This window comes from Simochromis diagramma, unplaced genomic scaffold (genome assembly GCF_900408965.1).
Source record: "Simochromis diagramma unplaced genomic scaffold, fSimDia1.1 OVJJ01000061.1, whole genome shotgun sequence".
Lineage (NCBI taxonomy): Eukaryota > Metazoa > Chordata > Actinopteri > Cichliformes > Cichlidae > Simochromis > Simochromis diagramma.
In genome coordinates this window covers 2,147,201-2,162,470 of record NW_024386945.1, presented here as the reverse complement: position 1 = coordinate 2,162,470, position 15,270 = coordinate 2,147,201, and the positions used below count along the sequence as shown (strand labels likewise).

The 15,270-nt window shown below is 39.3% G+C and overlaps 1 protein-coding gene across 5 annotated transcripts in view; it reads left to right on the top strand.

Moving 5' to 3' along the window:
* acap3a (ArfGAP with coiled-coil, ankyrin repeat and PH domains 3a) overlaps nt 1-15,270 on the top strand; it is a 69,768-nt gene that overhangs the window by 52,405 nt on the left and 2,093 nt on the right. The window contains exons 11-24 of one of the 5 annotated variants that reach the window (XM_040038210.1): nt 2,527-2,639; nt 3,910-3,961; nt 4,254-4,354; nt 5,055-5,166; nt 5,532-5,740; nt 6,891-6,960; nt 8,642-8,736; nt 8,831-9,048; nt 9,149-9,235; nt 9,399-9,500; nt 9,585-9,811; nt 9,929-10,038; nt 10,505-10,615; nt 10,706-10,767. In XM_040038210.1, the coding sequence (XP_039894144.1) occupies nt 2,527-2,639; nt 3,910-3,961; nt 4,254-4,354; nt 5,055-5,166; nt 5,532-5,740; nt 6,891-6,960; nt 8,642-8,736; nt 8,831-9,048; nt 9,149-9,235; nt 9,399-9,500; nt 9,585-9,811; nt 9,929-10,038; nt 10,505-10,615; nt 10,706-10,767 (1,669 nt within the window). Of the gene's footprint in view, nt 1-2,526; nt 2,640-3,909; nt 3,962-4,253; nt 4,355-5,054; nt 5,167-5,531; nt 5,741-6,890; nt 6,961-8,641; nt 8,737-8,830; nt 9,049-9,145; nt 9,236-9,398; nt 9,501-9,584; nt 9,812-9,928; nt 10,039-10,504; nt 10,616-10,705; nt 10,861-15,270 lie in introns of all 5 variants that reach the window. The other 4 variants (XM_040038212.1, XM_040038211.1, XM_040038209.1 and 1 more) reach the window with 4 other exon arrangements.

The window sequence follows — 15,270 nt, the reverse complement described above, 5'->3', positions numbered from 1 at the left end:
GGTCTGTGTGACGTTGCTTCATTAAAAATAGATGATCTTTGTTGTGGATTTGAAAGCTTGCAGAGTGCAGAGCTTGTTCAGTGTTTCCTCCAGCGTGCGGCGATGTGCAGGTAAGCTGTGTCGACTTGATTTCTCGCCGGCTTATCAGTTACATTTCAGGGATTTAAGTGGGCAGAGCTGCTGTCAGTGTGGCCGGTAAATCAAGCCTTCAGTTGTAGGATTTGTTTGGGGTCTTGGCTGGCTGCCTGTTGGATTCTCAGTGGGTCCTCTTCAGTAAGGGAGGTGTGTTTAGGGAGTTGAAACTTGCTTTTTTGGAGGGTCAAGAGCAGCTACAGGACAGCATAGCAAAGTCCACAATTCCTCCACACCTCCCTGCCAGGGATACATTGGCAGCTGTATGGTAATTAGCCATAATCTGGAGGCTCACAGGGTGGCAGGCAGGTGGCTGTAGTGGAAGGCACACATGTCAGTGTTGGAATTACTCATCGGACTGCAGCAGCACAAAGCGTGAGAGCTGCAGCACGGAGACAGACATGCTTTTACTCTGAGGAATCCACTTTTCAGGAGCCGTTTTACAAGTTTTTTGTGCATTTTAATGTTATCGGAGCATTCGAAGCATTTGAGAATGAAGATCTTTTGCCGGTTCGACCGTAGTTTGGTGGGTGGTTTTGCATACTATTCATCTTTATTCTTGTTTTCTATTACTTTAAAGGAAGCAGTGCTGGTAAATGCTTTGTGCTATAACATCCTGTCGCTTTCTCCCTTTATCTCTAGCTTACTTGTTCTCTAACATAGCTGTCTCTTGGCACAGTCTCCGATTAAACTCTCAGTCATAATGCTCAGTAACACATGCGTACATGCGTATTAATGTTAAGAGCAATGGACGGTGGCAGACGTGCACAGGAAAATGCAGTCATGCAGAAAAAGCTCAAATTCATGCAAACTTTGAATTGTGGATTTGCGTGGGAATTTTGCATCATCCATTTGTAGCAGGTTTGTTTTGTCATCTCATTTTGGTTTCTGGCATGTGTTGTTGATCGGAAGCCTAATCAAAGGTATGTTTGCTATGTTTCATTGCTGTTTTTGTTTAATAAAGTTACTGTAAGTCTACCTGACTATATTTCATTAAACTTGGAGAAGTGGTGGAGGATGTGGAAAGAAATAACATGATGAGTTTTTCATATTAAAGAGTTGCTGATGTGATAGTTTCCTCAGGTGCTAGCCGAGATTTGTGTTGACTGGTTGCAGCAGACTGTGACTCTGATATCAATGCCTGTAGTGTTCTCTGTCTGTGCATGGGCTGGGCTAAAAGGGGGGTTCTGGGGTGTCACTGTCCACTCTGAATTGTCATGTAATTGTAACTATGGTTGAAAATTACATCGAAAGTAAGGATGTCTAACTTCCCTTTTTCTTGTGGAAAACTGTTATCCTGTAAATATAATATAACTAAGTATGTTAGATAATACTAAAAGTAGTAAAAGTTTTTACTTTAATTGCAAACGGAAAGCAACAGATTTGAGTTTGAAAGATTTTGAAGGACTCCTTATATACAGTCCTTTTTGAAAGTTTTGGGAGTTGGACAGATTTTATGTCTACTGTTTGTTGAAGCTTAGGCAGGAGGTGCGTACAAAATGATTATAAATGACTCATTTTTAAGTTTTCAAGTGCATTTGTTTGTTTTTTTTGTTTCCTATGAGCCTCCATGAGTTGTTGGTTACTCCGCTCAAAGTCCCTGTCTCTGCTCTGGAATTCATTCATGTGTATATATTCAAAACGGGGACGTGTGTAATGCAGCAAGTTGTTCTATTATTTAAACAAGCAGCGAGAAGCTAATGGTGTGCATATCCCCCGTTGTTATGAAACAGCAGAGTAGTTTGAAGGGTCGCGTCAGCAGAAACGCTCATGTGTTCTCTACATTTGAACAAGAAACAGCCTAAAACCCGCTCTGCTGGGACGCTTAGGTCTGCTATTTTCTCCTGGCTGCATGCATGCAAAGCTGAAATTTAATACTGGATAAGTTAATATTCTGTCCTGCTGCATATGAAATTACTTTTAAGAATGTAGGTTACCAAAACACTGAAGTTTAAATGATTTCTTCCTCCAACCCTTCAGGGCCTCGACTTGGCCTTCACCCCTGCATACCTGGTTGCTTTTGTTTTCCATTGGCCAGCAGTAAAGGCAGTCATGAAAGAGGCTGAAGGCGAATTTCACATGAATCACTGTGTTTATGTAATAATCTGCATCACAGTCACATCTGTTCCCAATGTGCCACAGAGTTAGTAGGCATGCAGCTTCACACGTGACCATTTCTACATCACACAAGTTATGATGATTCAGATGGTTTATATACAGTATGTGTGCTGGTATTCGAGGAATACCTCAGATGCAGCCTCTTCACTACAGAAAAATGTTTGGTTTTCCTCATTTGGCCATTAACAGGTTAAAACGACACCCTGCCAGCAGTAAATAGGCCTTTGGCTTCCATCTGTGACAGACAGGATTTATTTTGCCCTTCTTCTCCTTCAGGACTTTTCCTATGACGAATCGAAGGTGGAGTTTAACGTGGATGCTCCTAATGGTGTGGTGATGGAGGGCTACCTGTTCAAGAGGGCCAGCAATGCGTTTAAGACCTGGAACAGGTAACTACAAAAATCCACACAAACATTTATGCTACGTAAGCCTTAACTCCTTTTCAAAGAGATCTGACAAAGCAGTTTTACTTTCATTATACAATATGTCACGCAATAAAGAAAAGTTTGGTTACCAGGGTAACCCCGGTTCTCTGAAAACCGAGTGAAGTTTTAAAGGGAACATTTTAAGTCACAAAAATGACAAAATTATCAAAAGTAGTTCTAGTAAATAATTTGGTGAAATGACGAGTAAAGAAAAAACTTAGGAAAATATCCTAAAAACGAGTAGTTATGGATGAAACAATAAACACAACCGAACAAAATGGCATTAATAAGCAGGCTCAATATATTGCTCAATAGAATACTTCATAATAGGCAGGAACTACATGAAGGAAAAAGGTTAAGTAGAAATAAAGAAAATTCCTATTTACTAATAGGACTAGAATTTATTAGTAGTTCATTTTAATTACATAATTTAGAAAATATAATGAATTGTCTTTATAAGGTAAAATCTCAGATTCAATTAAAGAGGATAAAATCTTGAATTTCCAGTCAGAAAGAGCCTTGAAGATACATTTTTATCATCTTCCTTTAACATAGATGGGCCATTAAAGAGTTTCTTAATGCAAAGCCTGAAGCAGAAGGAACAAAAAATTATTCTAGACTAGATGCATAGTCATAGTTAATACATTTGTAAATAAATACATGGTAAATGTTTTATGTTATCCTTTATTAATGTAGGGAAATGTGTTCTCTGCATTTAACCGAGTCCTCAGTGGGGACCAGTTCTAGCTCATGCTATGCATAATGCATTAATCACGCAAACTGTGACGTCAATACATCACCAGGACCTGCTGGAGGCTTGCTTGACTCTTTCTCCTAAGCAAAGGATAGATTAGGAGAGACAGAAGCTATTAAAGGTGAATTCATGGTGTTATTAAGATTTTATTAATATAGAGGGATGAATATGTTAGAGCAGCCAACCAAACTTTGATGGAGCCAGCCGAAGCTCAAAGGTTTGTTCTCTGGGATCAGAGCTTTTAACCATATGTCAAGGTCCTGTATCTCTTAAGGCTTAGAGAATCTCTTTATAAAACAGGAGATTTGTTTGGCTCCGTGATTTTAGTCAGTTATTCCAAACATAATCCAAAACACAGAGGAGGTGACCTACTTTAGAAACTTTATAATACTACTAATAAAGAGTAAAATACCTTAAAAAGGTTGTGATGATGTGATGCATCCCATTTCCAGTTTTTTTTATTTCTCTCCCTCTGTCTAGACGGTGGTTCTCCATACAAAACAGTCAGCTGGTCTATCAGAAGAAGCTCAAGGTAAGTCCACTTTAGTCCATGTCAGCTTTCTTTAGGGATGATGTGGCTTGTGAGAATTTAGTAGTGCTGTTTATGGTGATCTACATTGAATTATGCATGTTAAGCAGGTCAGAGATTAATAAACATAAAATTAAAAACTGCTCTGTCTGTTTTAGCCTGAATGCTTAACCTCTCGGGTCTCAGTGTACCCTCAGGGGGAGCCAACAGCTGGTCAGGAAAAATGTATATTCTAGAAGGAAAATGGCTGTTTTCTGTGTTGATGATAGCAGGAATATGTTTTTTGTGTTTGCAGGATTCTCTGACGGTGGTAGTGGAGGACCTCCGGCTATGCTCTGTTAAACCATGCGAGGACATCGAGAGGAGGTTCTGCTTTGAAGTCGTCTCCCCCTCCAAGTAAATAAGCACGATGCCATGATAATGATAAACTGGTGACCATACTGGGATCAATGGCTCAGATCACTGTGGTCTGACTATGGTGATCCTGTAACTTTTCCTCTAGAGACGCCACCAAGTCAAAATGTGTCTGTGTCATGTTTATTTGTCTAGTAATAATCATAGACTGTAGCAAAGTGACCCATTGATTTCTGCGTTTTGCATTTTCAAGCCACAACATAGTAATTTAGCTGCCACCATGTTGTTTTTTTAGAGCCAGAAGTCATCATATTGGGATTAGAATTTTCCCATCAGAAGTTGTTCCTTGGTAATAATCCTGGCCAAAATTAGCACGCATCTATGTGAGACTTTTATAGCTGAAAGAGAAAATGATTGCACAACAATCAATCCTATCCATCCAGTTTAGGGTCATCAAGGGTCTAGATCCTACCTCAGTCATAAATACAGGAATTCAGGCCATATCTCAAATTTTTAAGTTACTTATCACAAAGTTTTAATTTACCAAGTATCTCTAAATTTAAACTCACATAAAAAAATAAATTAAATATTGACTGCTTTCTTCAAATCACTGCTGTGCAGGTACAGCATCAGGAGGTGGCTTGCTTTACTTTATTCTTTCTTAATCTGTGCTTTAGGTAATCATAAATATATTACAACAATCCTTTTTCCGATTCATGAATATAATGTGGGCGTCTTTCAGGAGCTGTATGCTTCAGGCTGAGTCTGAGAAGTTAAGACATTCGTGGATTCAGGCTGTTCAAGCTAGCATCGCTTCAGCCTACAGAGAGAGCCCAGACACGTACTACATAGAGGTGAGTCAAAATTAATGGGAAAAAATGCTTGTTTATGGGATGTTTTTCCATGTTTTAATTCAAATATGGTACTTTTTATTCCACTATAATCTATTTATCTAACACCCACAGTTGCTCTATGATCAGTTAATAAATTATGCTGCAATGCCCTAGACTAAAATAACTGTTATAAAAAAATAGTCCAGTCGTAGCAGATGTTCCTATTAGGATATTTAAACTTTACAGATTAAACAAATGAGATAAAATGTTAAGTTTAATTCACATCGACACAACTCCACATACTCCCTCTCAATTTATAACAAATAATACTTTGTTTTACTAAAATTGAGTGAAATTCCGTCCTAACTGATAGCATTTGTTTGTAGCATCTGGACAGAACAGCCTCTCCATCCACAAGCAGCATCGATTCAGCCAGTGAGCCACGGGAGCGCAGCGCCCGGGGCGAGACCATCCTGCAGCGGATCCAGTGTCTGCCGGGGAACGAGCAGTGCTGCGACTGCGGTCAGGCCGACCCTCGCTGGGCCTCAATCAACCTGGGCATCCTGCTGTGCATCGAGTGCTCCGGCATCCACAGGTAGAAAAAACGCCTGCATTATTCTCAGAAAAGTTTGGACAGGGCCATGTTTACTATACTATACCATCTCCTCTTCTTTTAACTACAGTCTGTAAACACGTGGGAACTGAGTCCTCTGGAAGAGGAACCTTGACTCATTCTTGTCTGATAGTATTCCAGCAGCTCCACAGTCCTGGGTTGTTTTTGTCATATTTTCCGTAGGTTGTCACTTTTAGCTTAGCATTGGAGTCTGCCAGTGTCACGTTAAAGGGAAGGTCATCATAGTCATACTGACTTCCCAACAGAAGAAGAGTGTGAAAACAGCCTCTCAATGTCAAACTGCACAATTAAGCACGATAAGCATCTTTAGGGTGGACTTAAAGAATCTGAGCGCTTCCTCTAAACCTGCCTCGTGCTGTGTGGCGGCTGCTGGCTCTGAGGACAGGAAGAGGTGCCAGCAGCCTGCTAAAGTTGGGAGAGCACGTTCTGCCACACACGCTGCTGACAGATTAAAGTGCAGGACACTGCTTATTGGATCAGTCGTGCCTTGAGTGAGAGTTTTCACAGAGTGATAAGTCATTGAATAGCTGAATTCAGTGCTGGATATGATGTAATGCTGCTGAATGGAGGCACCATGTTTGCAGAAAGACACTTCCTTTGCACTTTTGTTTCATTCCATCACACTGTGGCGTCATTGAGGGTCGTTTTCAGGCGTCTGATCCCTCAGGAGTTTTGTTTATTTTGCAGCCACAATTTTCACTGCTTATGTAATCTCAAATCCCGTCCCTGAATGTGTGTATGCGTGTGTGCGTGTGTGCCCACCTGTTGAATATTCATGCTCCTCCTTTGGACTGTTCTTCTCACAGAGAGATCAGACGTGGCCTCTTGTAGCTCAGTGCAGTTTTTTTCTAACGTGCAACAGTTGCCTAGATACCAGACAGTGATTTGCATGACATTAGGAGCCCGGGATTCAAATCAGGTCACCACACAACGCCATGGTGCATCTTTTCATATTAGAAGAATATAAACTGCTTTTTGTTTTGTCGAGCTGGACGCCATCTGCTGCTTTACAGTCCTAACAAAGTGAAATTCTTCCCCTTTAAGCACTAAACAGTTTGACTACAGAACATCAACAGCACATCTCTGGACTCTGAATATGTTTCTCTTGCAGGAGTCTTGGAGTTCACTGCTCAAAGGTGCGCTCACTCACGCTGGACTCGTGGGAACCAGAATTATTAAAGGTACAATTACTCTCAGCTAAACAGCCATGGGGCAGTTTTTAACACATTACTAGAATAACCTGAAGATGAAAAATGGATATCACTGTCTTATAGCACTTGTTAAAACCTACTGTGACAAAAGGCTTCACAGTTTGGATGAAATCCCACATTAAAACACGAGTGTACCTGTTCAAACAGACAAACAGACCGTCGTGCATGCACACCTCCATAAACATTAAAAATATAAGATATGATAGTAAGTCAGACTAAAGAGGAACCTATTTGTTTGGCTTTTTTCAAAGCAGTATCCTTGTAACCAGCTAAAATGAACACCTTATTTGGAAAAAATGATTTAAAAACACTGAATTAACTGAAATAAAAACAATAATAAGACTTTTATAAAAGTAAAGGATAGTTTGCACTGATAAAATGATCTAAAACAGAGAAAAATACAGGAATTGTTTTGATCTTCAAAACCATTTATGAACATGTTTCTTGAGAATGTGATATCTACATGACCATTACTTAAGTATTTATATCGTAACATAATACGTTGTTATAAAATAACCCACTTTATATTGTATATAATGTATCAATGTAAAAAAAAAAAAAAGAGGCTTCTATGTCACTAACACTAAAACAAATAAAAACTATTATAACTAAATAATATGAAACAAACTGGAAACTCCAGTTTGGTTCATAATATTTAGGCAAAAGTTGAAATTCATTAAGAAATTACAGGAAAATTTTAAAATTATATTAACTGTGGTTGTTCGATATAACGATATATATCAGATGACGATATAAAAACATCTATCGTTTCATTTTACGCTATCGTTTGTTTCGTGGTGTCGCAAAATAAACTGTTTACGGCAATATTTTTTTCACCGTTTTGATGGTCACTGTAGTGACTATATTAATTTCTTAAAGTTCTCTCTTTCTCTTAGATTTAATATAACCACACTACGGACGGATTAGCGCCTGTTTTTATGCGTTGTCGTTAGCAACAACGACGGTAACAGCATCGCGTGTCCGCTTGTTTATGTACCACATAAACCTTTCACAATAAAGCTCAAGATACTGTTGAGACTTTTCAAAAATAAACTGAATCACGTGAAAGAGCAGATTATTTACGGATGAGAAGCAAAAAAGAGCCGCCAGGTGCTAAAAAATAAACCTTAGACTCAAACGTTAGAACAGGCTTTCCCCGCAGCACGGCTGTGTAATAAATACTCACAAAGAAAACGGCGGCCTTTACAACTTATGTCTAAAAATGTATAGTTTCATGCATCTGTTAAAACACTCGACTCCAGCTACATGACGCACAGCTGGAAACTCTTCCCGCAAGTCGAGCTGCCCGAGATTCACAGAATTTACAGAAAATGTTACATTTTTGTGATTTATATCGTTATCAGGACGATAGAATTCTTATATTGGGATATGAGATTTTGGTCATAGCTTTGTTTGTTTAATTAGTTTAAAAACAGAAATGTTAAACCAACGGTGAGTTTGTTTAGCTTAGATAAACTAGCAGTTTCCCTTTTTTAGTTTTTATGCTAAGCTAGCAAGCATTTATATTTTACAAAAAGACAAGGGAGTGATCTGGGTTATCTCAGCTAACCTTTAGCAAAAAGCCCAATATAATTCCTAAACTATCAAACTATTACTTTAAGTTCCTAATCATTGTCATATTTCCTCGTAGTTGATGTGTGAACTCGGAAACAGCGTCATCAACCACATCTATGAAGGCTCCTGCCAAGAAAAAGGTCTTAAGAAACCATTACCATCCAGCTCAAGGTGAGAACTGATGAAGCGCAGCTAATCTGATCTATAAACATGTGACCTTTGAGGCACTAACATCAAAAGTCGTATGTCATGTGGTTTTGTTCAGGCAAGAAAAAGAGGCCTGGATTAAGGCAAAATATGTAGAGAAGAAATTCTTGAAGAAGCTGGGCTCCACTGAGATACTCATCAACGGGGAGAGGAAGTCGGAGCGGCGGTGGAGTGTGAAGAAATGCCGAAGACACAACAGCGCTACGACGGTGCCCAAAACACGGCGGAGATACCGACAGGAGCCTGGAAACACCTCCCCCTCCACCTTCTCCTCGGGTATGTCAGGTGAAATGCAGCTTAGCGATGTAGTTTTCCAGTGTTTTTCATACAAATTAGACACTATTTAAAAAGTTTCTTTCTGTTCATCTCATAGCAGCTGCTAAGTTCAGACGAGAATCTCTGTTCTGTCCCGATGAGCTGGACTCCCTCTTCTCCTACTTTGATACAGGATCTGGGCCTCGAAGTAAGCAACTCCCTACTGTGACACTCACACCTTTGTACCACACATTTTAAAGCATGGGAATACAGAGCTTGGATTGTGTGTTCACTATTGCACCATTAAAATGACACTAATTGCTCTGAAAGAGACAGCTGTGACTAATGTGTCCATGTTGTGGCGCCTCCCGGTCCGGCAGGTCTGAGCAGCGACAGCGGGTTGGGAGGCAGTACAGACGGCAGCACAGACATCTTGGTGTTTGGCTCAGTAGTGGACAGCGTCACAGAGGAGGGTGAGTCCAGGGGATGAACTGTAACGAGCTGCTTTTATGTCTGTATGCGGTCGCTGTTGCTGAGTTATGTTACGCTGTCCTCAGAGTGTGAGGTGTCAGAGGACTCGAGCGGAGAGGCTGAGCTGGAGGCCGAGCCAGAGACGTCAGACCTGGAGGACCTAAGGGATCTTCATCCCGGAGCCCTGCTCTATAAAGCCTCGAAAGCTCGTAACCTCCCCGTCATGGCTGCAGCGCTAGCTCATGGAGCTGATGTCAATTTAGTAAACGAGGAAGACGAAGGAAAAACGCCCCTCATACAGGCTGTGATCGGGGTGAGTGAATCGACCGAAGAGGTCTGGAAACTTCTCACATCGGTCTTTCATTAGACAAAAAAATCTGATTATGACATAATCCAATGTAAACATCTTTTCACTTCTGCTTTATTTTAGGGTTCATTGATTGCCTGTGAGTTTCTGCTCCAGAACGCTGCTGACGTCAACCAAAGAGACGCGAGAGGGAGGGGGCCCCTGCATCATGCCACGTATCTGGGACACACGGGGTGAGTCATGAGGAGTTTTACTCTCCCCGCTGCATTTCTAACCACTTCACACATGGTTTACAGTTTAGTAAAGCGAGCTTTGTTGGAGTGATGCTAAGCTTGTCCAGGACAATGAGCCTCGTGCAGGAAACTTATTTAAAAGGCATGCATGAGTGATTTAAAAGAATTGACTTTTCCTTTTATGAGAAGTTCAGGCTTGTTGTTCTCCCGGGAAAACCATTGTTTGACTGAAAGTGGCTATAAATCATATTTTCACTCCAATAGTGCCAGGCTTCTCAAAGCACGGCCCTTTGTTAGTTTTTGTGTGGGCCCCGGTTGCAACAAGGAAACAGACTAAACCTTCCTTACTTTTACAGATACATCCAGTGTAAAAGAAACGTGACCTAACTTGTGGTTGAAATATTTTAAAAAATGATTACCATTGAGGTCTGGTTATAATTGATCTTGTTTTCTTTTGTCTTTCCAGGCAGGTGTGTTTATTCCTCAAACGAGGAGCTACACAGAACGATGGTGACGAAGATGGCCAGGATCCGCTGAGTATAGCTGTGCAGCAAGCCAACGCAGATATAGTCACGCTGTATGTTGTTTTACTTACGCACTATAGAGTCCATTAAGTGTTTTTCAAATAACTAACATCCTCTTTTTGATTTCTCATTTTTTCCTTCAGGCTGCGTCTTGCCCGGATGAACGATGAGATGCGGGAGTCAGAAGGACCCTTTGGACAGCCAGGTCAATACCCAATCAGCAGCCCCACTGAGCAGCAGTATAAGAAATGCATTCAGGAGTTTATCTGTCTCAATATAGCAGCTTCATAATAATCAGGTCAGGTTGAACTAATGCAGGGGGTGCCAATAGATGCATGAAGACACATGTTTGGGGATCTTAGGCTTCATGTTCGTCTGAAAGACTTTTTACTACCCAATTTTCTTCTTCTCTACATCTGTCATGTTTCTCTCCGCAAACCTAGCAGCCGGCCGCTCCCTTCTCAGGTTCTAACAGCAACTCAGTGTTCCTAATCTACTTTTAACGATGTCAGTTTGGACCAAAAACAGAAATAAATTGGCCAGGTGTGGCAGAGAAATCACTGCCAGGGAAACGTTAGAAATCTATTAGTTATTATGAGGCCGGGAGTGGACCTTAAATAATGTCATCAGCAGAGTATTTGGGACCAATCTAGGACTTTGTTTGAGGGTTTCAGAGGATACAGGGAGCTCTGAACCAAAGAACTCAAAAGTATTAGGTTTCATTTCATCATGTGGTCGGGGTGTATATTTTGTGGGATTCCCTGTTTTAGACACGTCTGGTTCCTGAAGTAAAAGCCTCTTTAGTTTTTCTAGTAGACATGGCAAAACTACCCAAGACACATGGAGGTGTTGTATTAGAGATGTGTGCCATGGGAAAATGATGATGTTGATCAAAGTGATGAGGATATCTGTATATTTGTCTGTCACGTGGCTCTTTGGTATATGCTAACTTTACACACTATACTTTCTTTTAAAGATTTCCCAGGAATTTAGAAGTTGTTTAAAACAAAGCACAGCACAGCAAAACGTGTGAAATCTTAAGACTTATCAGTGAGGGTGCCGGTCATGTAAATTTTGTGATCACAGTGTGAATGCTGACCTTTAAACTAACAGACCACTAACTATGCATGTGTCCGCAAAGTGAACTAGGATGTACTACTGTAAGAATAACAACTTACATATGATGTCTCCAGTTGTCAGTGTGTAAATCCCACGAGTTGTACACAGAAACCAAACTTTACCAAATGGAGATCATTAGACTTGTGCTTTATCTTATGGACTTGAACTCCAAACAGCACTTACTGCTATAAATCCCATAATTCCACACATGCAGATTGAAAACATGGTCGCCATCTACTTAAAGCTGAAAATCTGATCTGCTTGTCAAACCCAAGCTTGTTGTATGCACAATCTAATTGTTATAAACGTTTGGTTTCTAATACCATTATGGTATTATTCCCAATTCAAGGTCAAGACAACAAGTCATATATAGAGTTTTATGGTTTGAATAATGACCAACATGTACAACATTAACTGCATGCAAGTTTTACTCAGTATTACTTGAAACTATAGTTTGAGCCTATAAAGTTGTGAGGAAAGTACAACAGCAACAGCAATGTCTTCCATAGACTTCCATAACTTTAACCTCCTGGACCTGCAGTCCCCATATGTCCACATATGTGGACATCACATTTTGGGTTGTCCAGACTAAAAACTACTAACTAATACTTATACTAAATTTTGCTCTACAAGGGCCTGATATGCACTTACAAAGACATTATACTGCCACTGTTCTATCAAAATTTAAAACAAATGTCCTCATATGTGGATATCAGACCCTTGTAGAGCAAAATCAGGTAAAAAGATAATTCTTTATTTTTACATTCATCAGGTCGAATCAGCCCAAATAGCAGAGAGAAATTAAAAATGCATGCCATGATGAGTTCAGGTCTTATGACGTTAATATGGTAGCTTCTTATCTTATTAGCAAACCAGAAACTTGCACCTCTACAGTGTGAAATGGTACACAGGATGCTATCCACAGCCTCACACATGCAAATGAGCTGATGGATATAAAAGTTTTAAGGTCAGCCAGCAAGCTGAAGATGGTTCAGGAGCAAAATAGCTGTTAGGGGCAGCAGTTTTATTTAAATGCTGAAAAACTATGTTTTGAAAGTTAGCATAGCGTAAAGAGCCACTGTAATAGGAAGTTGGTTGAATTATAAATATACTAAAACGAAAGAAATCTTATAAATATTGAAACCAAAGGAGGAAAAACCCTTCAGGAGTCAGCATGTGTTTGTTTACCAGTAATAATTAAAAAAAAAAAAAACAGCCGCAGGGGGGGGGTTCAGCCAGTTTCTCTTTCCTACTTGTTTTTAACTGAATCAATTTTTCAAAAATTAACCTCCATTATTTAATAAAAGAATAAAATAGTGGAGGAACTCTTTATTTAAATAACTTCATGAGGGGAAACTGTGAAGCTGCAATAACTGTAATGGAGAGAAAATGATGTGAGAATTATTTCTGCGTAGTGATTAAAAGATTGATTAAGTAAAGCTTTTATTTTTCATTAAACGCGAAATGATGCACTTTTAATTTTTTTTTAATATATGACAGGACTCTCAGAGCCATAGTGCAATGACTATTTCAGTACAGATAATCAGTATTTTTTTGTATTATGCTTAACAGCAAGGCAGATGGTATTTTTTTAAGCTGGATATAGATTTTTTTGTGGGGGGGGGGATTAACATCACAACCACACAGAACGATATTAATGTTCCCAATATGATATAAAAATCACTCGTTGGTGGAGTTATTCTTTAGGAGAAACTGCACTGGAAGGTTTTTGATAAGTCACTCTAAACTACCATGTTACTGTATATACAGTATTTGTATGTTAAAATGTTTGTTTATGGTAATCAGATGTGTCACGCCTAGGCTTATATTGTTTGTTAGTTTATATTGCATGGGTGGCTGATGCCCAGGTCCACTGAAGCCCAGTTGCTTATTTTTAAAGTTCTGTACCCAGTATACGTGAATATGTAACATTGAATATTGTTGGAAAATGTTAATATCCATATTATATAATACCAAATCACGACAACAGTGCATGAGGTGACATCCACGGCAGAAATCAGTTAATGCAAACAGACTGAACACCCTCTCCTGCAATCATCTGTTGGCTGGGTGACAAGAACAGTGAACCTGGCAGCTCAACACTTTTTGTTTGACCCGTTTGCTAACTTGAAGTTAGCGACAGTGTGTTATCCAAAGCCTACATAAAAATACAGACAGACTCCCTTCAGAAATGCTACAGACTGTTGGGGTTTAGATCAAACCAAAGAAAGCTTGCAGAGCTTTTAGAGAGCACAAGTGTTTTTACCAATTTTAGTTTTATATGGAGAATCTTAACAATCTGGGACTGTCTAAAGATGATTATAGTAGGGATGTTTATGATTTCCAGATTAGTTTATATAAACGCTATCAACTGGAAAGAATTTCAGCATCATTACTGCCTAATGGTGTTATTTTGTAATTGACACTAAAGAAAAAGTCTTATGATAAGCTTAGACAGTATAATATGCCAATGCTTACAGCTACTGGTTTAGCCCCTTTGAGTAAATTTAGTTGGAGAAACTATTTTGCCGCCAACTATTTTCTGACTCCACAAACCTTCCTAATAATTTTTGTACAGTCCCATTCTTTTATTTGCCAGGTAAAACTGTTTAAACGATATGACATTGACAGGAAGGGTAGCTCGCTCATTTCCGCCTTGTTTCTCATCATTGATGGATTGAAAGCACTTTGAAAACATGCCGTCTCTCAGCCTTTCCTTTTTTGTGCAGTACGTGGTGTCAACACCACCAAAACACTCTCCAAAAGGTCTCAGTTTTTACAAGATGAATGATGTCGTCGACAAAGCATTAAGCCATTGAAGGATTAGGTGTTGTACAGCTCAGTGTGTCTACAGTGACTGTTGTGTATATAAACGCAAAAACTATTAACACTTTAACTTCTAACAGGCCATTTCTAACTTTCCTGTACTTCTTTTTTTCCTGTCTCTTGACTGTTTTCTGTACAATTTCTTTGAATATTGTAATATTGTAAAAAAAAAACAAAAACAAAAAAAAACGTGCATCTCAGAATTTACAGTACTTGTGTGTGTTAACACTAACTTCTACCTATGTTTTCCTCTTTGTGTCTTCTAATATGATACTAAAAAATAAACAAAAGGTCTGACTAATCACTAACTTCTCTCTTTCTTCTGTGCTTTATTTCTTCTTTCACTTGCTTTACTAACTTTACCACAAAGCAGAACTATGAAGCAAATAGCAAATAACTAATATATTTAATATTTCAAGTGGCGTGTGTGTGTGTGTGTGTGTGTGTGTGTGTGTGTGTGTGTGTGGGTGTGTGTGTGTGTGTGTGTGTGTGTGTGTGTGTGTGTGTGGGTGTGTGGAGGGGGGGGGGGCTGTTTAGTGCATTAAACAGTATGATAGATAAAAATAACAACACATTATATAAAAGTTATAAACTGAATTGTGTATCATTGAATAATTTAAGTATTTGATTAGACAGTCGATCAATAACAGATACTCCTGATCTCAACTCATTAAGTCGCGACATTAAGTCCACAGAATCAGTTTCTTCCATTCCAACAAATAAATTTATAATTTCTATGTAATGTGGTTTTTTTTGGGGGGGG